This window comes from Pholis gunnellus (genome assembly GCF_910591455.1).
Source record: "Pholis gunnellus genome assembly, chromosome: 7".
NCBI lineage: Eukaryota > Metazoa > Chordata > Actinopteri > Perciformes > Pholidae > Pholis > Pholis gunnellus.
This window is the reverse complement of record NC_136533.1, coordinates 13,623,245-13,633,857: the sequence shown is the minus strand read 5'-3', so window position 1 is coordinate 13,633,857 and position 10,613 is coordinate 13,623,245. Positions and strand designations below refer to the sequence as shown.

General features: G+C 43.3%; 2 protein-coding genes across 2 annotated transcripts; one reads left to right on the top strand and one right to left on the bottom strand.

The window, feature by feature from the left end:
- Positions 1–578: 578 nt before the first annotated feature.
- Positions 579–4,189, top strand: miox (myo-inositol oxygenase). Its single transcript, XM_079163566.1, has 10 exons — positions 579–664; positions 843–923; positions 1,631–1,711; positions 2,161–2,323; positions 2,406–2,473; positions 2,809–2,918; positions 3,253–3,320; positions 3,441–3,490; positions 3,608–3,720; positions 3,815–4,189. The coding sequence occupies exons 1-10, from the start codon at positions 581–583 to the stop codon at positions 3,921–3,923; spliced, it is 927 nt and encodes a 308-aa protein (XP_079019692.1). The 5' UTR covers positions 579–580; the 3' UTR covers positions 3,924–4,189.
- Positions 4,190–4,332: 143 nt separating this feature from the next.
- lmf2a (lipase maturation factor 2a) lies at positions 4,333–10,322 on the bottom strand. The gene is made up of 14 exons (XM_079163565.1): positions 10,166–10,322; positions 9,134–9,387; positions 9,003–9,031; positions 8,522–8,715; positions 8,213–8,391; positions 7,982–8,120; positions 7,466–7,594; positions 7,270–7,375; positions 7,080–7,176; positions 6,750–6,932; positions 6,415–6,583; positions 5,584–5,695; positions 5,210–5,318; positions 4,333–5,092 (listed from the first exon to the last, which is right to left on the bottom strand). Exons 1-14 carry the CDS (start codon positions 10,257–10,259, stop codon positions 4,670–4,672), a joined length of 2,217 nt encoding a protein of 738 aa, XP_079019691.1. The 5' UTR covers positions 10,260–10,322; the 3' UTR covers positions 4,333–4,669.
- Positions 10,323–10,613: the final 291 nt, after the last annotated feature.

The window sequence follows — 10,613 nt, the reverse complement described above, 5'->3', positions numbered from 1 at the left end:
ACCTTTGATAGTTACGACATTATGGCTAATAATCAAAATGCTTGATTCAGAAAATGTTACGTGATTTTCATTTTCAGAACCTCACTGTTGAGCTCCACACAAAGTGGAATGTAGCATGTCTCATTAATGGAGAGCTGTTTCCCCAGATTGGCTTCTAAGATTTAAGATTTATGATTGTAAAGTTATACATTTGGAAGAATTGAGTTTACAGTTTTTTGTTAATTTTCAGAACCACACTCATTCACTGTTGTAATCTCCCTACATTGGGAATTTAAGTATCTTCTCGGGACCAGTTCTCTGGTCGGATACATTTTGTTCCATATTTGTCCAACCCAAACCAGTGTGTTCAAGAATCCTCACAAATATGTCTAAAAAGAAACAATTTACCTGGAACAAACAGTGGACTACTGAGTAATCCTACATCAGTCCTACCTCCTACCTCCTCCTAGAGGATTGCCACACACACCCACACACACACACACACACACACACACACACACACACACACACACACACCTACACACACCTAAACACACACACGCACATTAGCGAGGTTGGGTTAAAGTGTGACCGGACATTGATGTACACAGGGTATATAGAGATAGGAGGAACGAAAACACCACAATACAGACTTCATCTGTCAGCCATGAGTGTCATCAACATCGTATGTGTGGCTTTAATATATAGAAAGGCTATGCTTTCACTTTTATCCTTTTTTACTTTTTAAAATATATATATATATTTGAACTGCTTTTAAAACTACATATACTTTGTTTTATTTTGAAAGCAAGTATGTTATTTATCTTTGTAAATCCTGAAAATGTCTGTTATTTCAAACGCAGGGTCCAGACCCGTCTTTGGCATATCGGCCAAATCTGGAGATGAATAAATCTAAAGAAAAGCAAGACTACAGGAACTATGAGGTAAGCATACAAAGCTCCTCTTCAGACGATAACACTTATTTACTGTCTGAACTCTGGACTGACAGACTCAGAAGGCAAATTAACTGTATATTTTCTGCCAAGGAGAGCCTGAAGGAAGGAATCTGACTTCCAATTACATGCAGTATATAAATACATTTTCCAAAAACAGTGCATTACAGCAGGTGATCTGTGATTATTTCTCACAATTGTCTGAATCATAATGAAGGATGGTGTATTGTTAAATAACGTTTTTAAAACATTGTGGTGTCTCTATTAATGAAGACTTGCTAAGCTAGTACTCTTAGCTGGAACAGGAACTTATTTTCACTGACTATGTGTTTTACAGTAGTAATGAAATATATTTAAAACATTTAACACTGGAGCTTTGAGGGATATATTGCTTTTAAAAACTACAATATAAACAACATCGCAAAGATGGGCTAAATTATTGGTGGGTCAGCGTAAATGCTTCCAGAATTAAAAATCTACATTTGTTGCCATGTAGCAGCAGAAATGTTCACATTGTTTTAGTGCCACAAGGAACAGTGAAGGAGCGCGTTATCGTCATGAATTGCACTTTGAACCATAGGTCATTAACAAAATACAATTCAGCCATAAAATATTTCATGTGGAGTTACTCAATAGCATTGTATCAACCTGAGATGCTGTAAATCTTTTGATGTGTGTTGCATGTGTGTGTGTTTCAGAGTGGAAGTCTGATCGACCGCGTGTTCAACACATACAAGCTTATGCACACCAATCAGACGCTGGACTTTGTGAAGCAAAAGGTTAGTAAATCAGGAGCAAAAACAGCAAGTGAACAGAAATCCAGCAACGTGTCACTGAAAGCCGTAGTTTAGTAAGAAAGAAGCAATTTGTATTCTGTGAATTTCTGTTTCACTCCGGATGACTGAGTGATTGTGTCAGACTGAGCAAACAAAAGTCATCCAGTCCTGGCAACGGGCCAATAGATGTTCTTTCTGGACTCAATGTTGTTGGATTCATTTCTCTCAAAGGTTACACAGGGACACTGTTCCGTTCTATATTATGTGACCCAGCTACAGCTTTCCATGACAGCTTTCCATGAACTGCAAATTTATAGCAGATCCCATTGTCTCTGAAAATTCAACAGAAATCAATACTTCAAGAAGTTGTTTCAGGGGTGTTCAAAAGCTTCCCTTGCAAGTTTGAGAAAGATAACCTCCACACTAATGCTGCGACTCTTACCTCCCTAAAGCACTCTCTATGGGGCGGCTGCAACCACACTCAGATGACGATGATGGACGCCGTCATGTCTCTGGACAACCTGGTGGACGAGTCCGATCCTGACGTGGACTTCCCAAACTCTTTCCATGCCTTCCAGACTGCTGAGGGCATCCGCCAGGCACACCCAGACAACGGTACCATACAGGAAGAGAGACAGAAACACACACACTGTGTTCAATACATAAACAAATATAAGTACTTACTATCCCTTTCCAGACTGGTTCCAGTTGGTGGGTCTTATCCATGATGTTGGGAAGGCAATGGCTCTTTGGGGCGAACCCCAGGTAGGACACATGGTCTAGAATTACAGTTCACTCCCTCAGGAATATGATTTCCTACCTTAATATCATTCTTTTTTAAAGATTTGCTTTTCCCCGAGCTGAGATTTTTGTTTTGACTTCTTCTAAGTATTTCTTTTTTGTCTTCCCAATACTCTCATTGTTATTTCTAAGACTCCTCTTCGACCCTTTTTGTCTCTTTATCAAAGGTACGGTATGCTTGAAATCTGATTCGATTATTATTCTTATAAAAAACACCTGTGAACACCTTTACATTTTATATAAAACATGTGGAGAGTTAAAATGAATTCTCATAGCAAACTGGATTGTGTGCTTGGCAGTGGGCTGTAACAGGCGACACCTTCCCAGTGGGCTGCAAGTTTCGAAACTCCATCGTGTTCAGAGCCAATACCTTCCTGGACAACCCAGATGAGAAAAATCCCAGCTACAAGTTAGTGTTTTCATGTCACATTATCAAAGTCTGTGGATGAATTTTTCAAGGTTTTCACACGTTTGCAAAACTTTTTTCTGTCAGGTTTTGCATCCTACAATGTAAATAGGACTCCTTAAAACATGCAGTTGTCCTCAATATGTGTAGTCCATCAGTTTTAATGAATGGAATAAAATAAATGTGTTTTGTATTTGTAGGCATCACACATTAACAGTACTCTGCTCTAACATCCCTGTTTATTTCAGTACTACAATTGTCAACAAAGCCTTTAGGTAGTTGTTTGAAGTACTGGGTATTTGTCCTTCTACATAATTACTTTTTTTTCGCTCTTTAGCACAGACTGCGGGATCTATGAACCAAACTGTGGGCTTGACAAAGTCTTCATGTCCTGGGGCCATGACGGTAAGAGACGTCCTCTCAGTCAGCCACACAACAACTTTTAAAAGAAGAAAACGTGCAATGCCATTGAAGTGCCTGTTTATCTACGATACTGTACCTAAACTCTTGCATTGTTGTTTTCAGAGTATCTCTACAGAGTTCTAAAGTTCAACAACTGCTCTGTCCCAGAGCAGGTCAGTAAATAATGACATTGAAAACGCTATGTTTGCGTATACAATGTTCTCTCCTCTCCTGTGGGGCTTACTGTACATGGTCAGTTTGGGATCTCGTCTTTTTCTGTCTCTCTTTAGGGGTTGTGCATGATTCGCTTCCATTCATTCTACCCCTGGCACTCCGACGGAGACTACATGCACCTGTGCAATGAGAATGACCAACGTATGCTGCTCTGGGTCCAAGAGTTCAAGTGAGCATCTTCCTCGCTCATGTTTACATTATCACATTACATCATCACTGCGCTCCGCTTCAAACTGAAGCGGCATCTTCCATCCTTTCCACAGCAAATTTGACTTGTACTCAAAGAGCCCCGAGATGCCCGACATCGACACGCTGAAGCCGTATTACCAGTCTCTGATCGACAAGTACTGTCCTGGAATACTGAAGTGGTGATACAGACAACAGCAACACTATATAGGAACAGAGGGTGATTACATAAGCTGAGTAAATCAATAACTTGTTGGGGCGTTGCTTTATAATAATAACAAAACTAGATTTAGTGTCTCCTGTATACACTTTACTAATCATATACAAAAAACTCAAGTTAATACAATTACATAGATATAACTTGTGACTGTTACACATTTCAGATGAAGAAATTACAGAAAAGCATTTATTTTTTATTTTTTAATGTGATAAAAAAATGTAAAGATACTACATCAACGTGTGTGATATGTTTCATTTCAAACATTAATAGAAAGAAAAGAGACATTTGTGGGGGAAAAAAGAAAGTGCAGAGTTGTTTTAGTTCAGTACACACAAGAACAGTACGCAACATGAACAGGAGACAAAGAATACAATGAACATCCATTTACTCTCTGAATAGGCAACAGAAGCTGCCTTTTATTCTCTTCTTTCCACGGGATTTGATCTGCTGACTAGATTGAACGTTCACCATAAGTCCAAACAAACCGAGGAGGCAAAGATCTACTGAATTACGTGACTGCTTTCTGATGTAGACAGCTGATGCAGTAATGTGTAGGTGGGAGAAGGTAAATAAACTTATTTTTCCATAATTGGCTGATCAGGAATTACAAATATAGACAGAACAAATTCTTTGGTCATTTTGGTAATATGTCATTAAGGCAGCTGGTGATAACATCCTACTACGGGATTACCTCTGCATCCTCCTTCTGTGCCTAGTCCTCTTCGTCATCAGCAACAGTGTCTTTCTCCTCACCTTTGCCCTCCTCCTCCTCGTTCACCTCCACCTCATCTTCACTGCCGTCACCCTCTTCTTCCTCCTCCTCCTCCTCCTTCTCCTCCTCCTCCTCCTCCTCCTCTTCTTCCGTGGTCTGCTGCTCATCAGACTTCCCAGAATGGTCTGCAGAGCCTTCAGGTACCTTTTCCGTGCAACTGTTCCCAGCGGCCTCAGGAGTGAGTGGGGTCCTTTCTGGGTGTTTTTTCCTGTTTTGCAATACCTGGAGCAGACAGAGGGTGGCGCTGCAGGCGATGAGGGTCCAGATAAGTATGTGCGAAGGAACACCTCTGGCCTGAGAGCGCACCCACCTCACCGCCTGGGCAACAGTGGTGTTGGACATTCGACGTGGAGGCGATTTGTCCTACAGACAAATAAAGAAGAAAAGTAATCGATATTCCATAGATTAAAGAATGAACAAGGGACACATCCTCCTCCACTTGTTTTCGATCATTTTTAATTATAGCTTTTTAAGATTTACCTTGAGTCCATACTGATTGAGCATGCTCTCCAGGAAGGTGTTGCCCAGGTGCACTGTGGGATAGAATTCCTCATCATAAACCCTCCTCCACCAACGCTGTGGATAGGACCTGCAAACAAAGACCAGAACAGTAAATATCCTGATGTTTTAAGGGCAGATGTTTGCACAGGAACTCGCTTTGCTCAGAATAATAATAAAATATTGACAAAACTACTGAAACTGCTGATAAATTATTGAGTTTGAATATGGTGGTAATGTCTGAACATATGCTGAGTGACATCTTTCAGTGCACACAGCCGAGAACAGTGAGATTTCTTCATTGCCTGGAAACAAACAGACAGAGTGAATATGAGAGTGAGAGAGTGAGCACTGACCCGTCAGCCTTTGGTTCAGTAAACCAGTATCTGTAGCGGTGGGCTCGGAGGTAGGCAGGAGGCTGCTGGTGGAACGGATACCGCGACACGTCTGTCTGGATCAACTCGATCACTGCAGAACATAAAGCAAAGCTTTCAGAGATCTGGTTGTAATTAAAAACAAACACAGCCTTCTTTTCAGTGGAAATTTAACACCGTCTCATTTTGGGTAGAAAACATTTTCCGCACTGTGCTTTATGGGTTAAACCACTGAAGCCCTGGTCCAAGGTTGTGCCCCACACTAACCTCCCATCAGAGATACTTGAAAAATGCATCAACAATAAGTCATAATAACTGTTATTTTGTTTTCATCAAAGTGAAGTTGGGGCAGCAGTGTGAATGAGCATTGGTGTCTGCAATCTTTCCCGATAGTCTCACGAGAGGTTTCTGCACATATTGGCTTTTAGTGCAAACAGTAAGAAACAGCTACTTAACAGTAATCTGGGAATGGATTCACTTCTTATCACAACTCAGTTAGTGACGTCACAGAGATGTTCAATAAGCCGGCAATGGTAAAAACACCTTCTGTTGTATCACTACTTTAGGTTTGGTGAGAAGTGCAGTCACTGTTAACAGTTTGGAAATGGGCAGGCACTTTCAAAACATATTCGGCCGGTGATTGGATGAACCATCTGTCACTCAAAGTCTTTCCAACGCGAGTACGTAGAAGAGTGACGCCGTCTTTTCCATCGAGAAAGGCCTTCAGTGCCGAACAGTGTTGAATTTAGGGAGATAAAAAAAGTGACAGAAAACACAGTAAGAAAATAGACTGAATACTCTGAGGCTGCGTACCATCGCTTTTGCCCTGCAGCAGTCTGTACATGAGGCTGGTGAACCACGGAGCCTGTGTTTGATCCCCGAGGGCGGCAAACCACATTTGCCAGTCCAACCTGGGCTGGTGAGGCGTCACTGCAGCAGGAGGTGCACTTAGGTTGCCTGGCTTATACATAAACTCAATCTCCTAAAAGAAGAAAAAAAAGAAACACACGGATAGGAACACCTTACTTAATACAGTGTAGCAGGACAGTCGGCCCTTTTTTAATTCAGTGTTTCATTCAAATTAGCATCGCAGTCATCCTGTCATCATTAACAGGCTCGTTCATGATACGGTTTTTTTTTTCTCTCACCGTCCACGAGACTCCGTCGTTGCTTCCCTCGATGACGACCTCTGGCCGTCCGCCGACCCCGGTCATCCTTCTGAACAGGCCGTACGAGTTGACCAGCTGGTAGCGATCCACCAGGTCATAGGCCCGACGCACTCCCGGCCACAACCTGGCATTAGAGTCGTACTCTATGTAGGTGAATGGCACCTGGGAACAGAAGAACATAGTCAGCATAAAGAGTGATCACAACAAGGTTTAAGAAACATTTCTGATCAATTAAGGAGGTTCAACCTCATGACTCGTTCGCTTTATGGTACGAAGTTCAATCAATACTGTATTTCCAACAACACCCACCAGACTGATAGTGAACATTGCAGCGGCGGCAGTAGCAAACACGGTCCACTGGACAGTTCCCCAAAACCTCTTCAGGAAACCGGAGACACACGCACACCTAGAAAAACACATTACGTATACTGCGTTTGTACAACAGCATGCAATACTGAGAACGCAACATGATCAAGCAGCCGCACAGGGAGAGTCCCACCTGAACATGGCTGTGACCATCTCCCAGGTGAGAGAGAGGACCCCAATCCAGATAGAGGGGATAGTGACCGTCTTCAGAAACTGGTTAAACTGGTGGTATGTGAATGCTGAAAGGACAAAAATTTAAATCAATGAACTGCAAAGTGCAATTGTTCCTACGGAAATAGATTTACACACACACACACACACACACACACCTGTCCTGGAGGAGATGCCGTCCTTCGTTGCATTGGGCTTCAGGTCAAAGCATACAATTGATCCGAAGATCATGAGAGACCAGACTGCGAGCTCCAGCAGGTAACACAGCCACGAGCGCAGCTTGGAGTCTGAGCAGATCAAAAGAGAGAGCGCGATGACGCTCCGGTAACGTTTGGCAGAATGGACACACAACTCAGGTCCAAACTTAAGCCTTTAACGTGTGTTCTTCTGTGGGCAGGATTCAGACGTTTTCTCTTGTTTAAAATGGAAAACTTTTTTTTCCCCAATCACAGCGAGTTTAGCGATTGTGAAGGCGGGAGTTAAATATGCTGACGTCAGCTGATGACAAAGATATTGTGAAACTATAGTTATAGTTGAGAAGTTATACTTAACAATTAAATGCATACTTGATTATTTAAGCAAATTCAAAACTTTAAAGACACAGGAATAGTTAACTCCCTCATTTATTTAAAAAAGTATAGCCTGCGAATGTATACAGAAAATGTTCACCACACCATTGCTGCTGCTCGTGTCCGCCTTGCGTAGCCAGAAGTGAACATGCTGGTCGTCCAGGAGCGACAGACAGAGGGCCAAAGTCAGCAGGTTGAAGAAATTGTAGTTGCCAGTCAAAATGATGAGCACTTGAAGCAACACCTACACAAGAAAAACAAAACAAACAAATAATTCCTTCCGCTGCACACAAGCAGGCAGCTATTTGAGAAGGGAGCACTTGAATTCCTACCCACCTGCAGGTAAAAAGCCCCAAGTCGGAGTCTGCGCACTGGGCTGAAGAAAAGCAGCGGTACAGCGATCTCAATAACGAAGGTCCCCACCACACTCAGCTTCTGCCACCACACCGGCAACTGGTGAGCGAACCAGGCCAGCGAGGTGGGGAGACATTGAGTCTCATAGTGATACGTCAGAGCTGTTCAACACACAGTGAAAAAGAAGTGTTACCAACCAGACAAGAGGCTGATAGCTCTCGATTCTAGTAACGTCTTGACTTCAACACATAAAACCCTCTTCACTTCACTCATACAGACTCTCATTCGTACCTGTAAGGCCCCACCATGTGGGACAACGAGACGTGAGTTTCACCACACCAGAGGCAAACATGAGCCGGAAGAGCAACCAGCGGAGCAGCCAGAATGTCACACGATCGTGCTCTCTGACCCCCCGTGACCCTCTGATCCATGTCAGCGGGGCAACAAGGATACAGAGGAACCCCACCTCCAGAAGCAAGTTGTCCCTGGACAGTGATGAGCAACAGAAAACAATGATTAATGGAGAAAGTGGAAAGTTAGGGGGCAGACCGAGAGGACAAGGTAAGTTGTCTTCCTAGTTTATTGGCGTCTACAGTGTGGTTGCACAGCAGCAGAGACAAACATCACTACGATGTTACCAAACATTGGACCGAGGACGACATAAACCCGTTCGACAAACCACCACAACTATGTTGGGAGCTGCTATTCATAACACCATTGTGTTGATTATGGAAAACAAATAAAACAAAAGATCCACAAAGTCATTACTTACCATTGGAAGTAGAGAAAAACCTGGCCCACCTGAAATGAGAAACAAAAATGGCCAGTGAGAGAAGGGACACCATGACAGCAACCGGTGACAAAAGAAGAACTGGGTTCAGTCGAAACAGTAAAAAAACGCACCTGGTACATGGACAGGTACAAGGCCCAGAGGCAGAAGAACACCACGCTGTCTCGGAGAGCCTCCACCAGCATGGCGGCGAGGCTCAGGGCAGCACCCACGAGACACAGCAGCTCCATAGCGGTGTGCGTGTCCACGCCGAGCTGAGGGCCCAGCCACAGCAGGGTGGGAGAGGACAGCAGCAGCTCCCCGAGAGACTTGCCACTGTATCGCAGCTGCCAGCGGGCAGGCAACAGCCCATCGTTGCCGTAGAGGCCTAGAAATAAGACACAAACACGGGAAGAGCAATGTAAACGAACAGGAATTGATTGATTCAACATCATTTTTATACACATGAAGCCATTCGTGATTCCTCTGCTTTTGTTATGTTTCTCCGCTCATTTATTTTGGTTTAACTCTTTATCAGTAGATTATATCAGGGTCAGTGCCTGCTTGGCACAGACTAGCTAGAAATGCCTGTTTAAAAAAATTAAAAATGCTACATATAAAGAAAAAAAAAGTTTGACATTTTAAATGTAATGTACTTCAACACCTGGGAATATAAAGTCTGACCATGTCATTCATTCACAGATTCAAAGTTTTAAAATGTTTAAAATACATTTCTGGAATGGCTTAAAATTAATTACGTGCTTTTTGGAAAACCATGCATGTATGTTGGCACTGTGCCTAAATGCTTATGTACCAAAAACAATTCCTTAAATAAACATATGGGCGTGGGCGAGGTATTTTGGACTTCTGCTGGGGCTACTAAAATAAAGCGACCTTAAGAGATAGAAACTGAGGGGTTGTGGGTATTGTAGTGCAATACAATACTATCATGCGTGCGTCTTTTCCAACAGGTTGGGTCTCTCTTAGCTGCTAAAGTCAGCCAGGAGCAGGGAACCCGTACTGACTGCAGCCCGAGAGAAACGTCGTCTTCACCACAGGAAACCGGAGCGCCAAGTTCCCCGCTAACAAGCTAACACATAGCAGTAGGTTAGTAGTAAGTTACGGTAGCAAGCTTCCACACGGTTAGCCGAGTTTGTAAATGTCACCTGGTATCTGCACATAGAGAGACACGAAAGCGGCGAGGTAGATGACCGCCATGCTCCAGAGGAACATGCGCCGTGGCAGGATGGTTTCCCCCATGTCTGGGCCGAGCTGCTGGGTGGTACAGCCGCTGCTTTCCACTGGTCTGCTCTCGGTGCAGCCGGCTGGTATGCGGGGATGAAGATATAGCCTCGAGACACGTATCGAGGAGCAGCTCTCACTAAAGGCCTCCAGGTGTCGCTGCAGGTATTTGCCCGGTATGCGGCATTCACGTGGCATCGGATGAAACAAGTTCAGTCTTGAAATGATGGTTTTTCGTTGCCTTGTTTTTTTGCAGTCCTACTGTCAGAAATATTGTGTTAATTGAGAGTGCATTGTTAGATTCCCGTGGTTCTTAGACAGCTGACAGAATCTAAACTTGGAACCACAGCATGATATACATTTCTACTTTAA

Coding starts and splice junctions, on each gene's coding strand:
- miox (XM_079163566.1), top strand. CDS start 581: ATGTACACAGGGTATATAGAGATAGGAGGAACGAAAACACCACAATAC. Junction 1,712..2,160: donor TGGACTTTGTGAAGCAAAAG/GTTAGTAAATCA, acceptor ACCTCCCTAAAG/CACTCTCTATGGGGCGGCTG. Junction 2,919..3,252: donor GAGAAAAATCCCAGCTACAA/GTTAGTGTTTTC, acceptor TTCGCTCTTTAG/CACAGACTGCGGGATCTATG.
- lmf2a (XM_079163565.1), bottom strand. CDS start 10,259: ATGGGGGAAACCATCCTGCCACGGCGCATGTTCCTCTGGAGCATGGCG. Junction 7,595..7,981: donor GGACACGAGCAGCAGCAATG/GTGTGGTGAACA, acceptor TGATCTGCTCAG/ACTCCAAGCTGCGCTCGTGG. Junction 7,376..7,465: donor CGGCATCTCCTCCAGGACAG/GTGTGTGTGTGT, acceptor TTGTCCTTTCAG/CATTCACATACCACCAGTTT.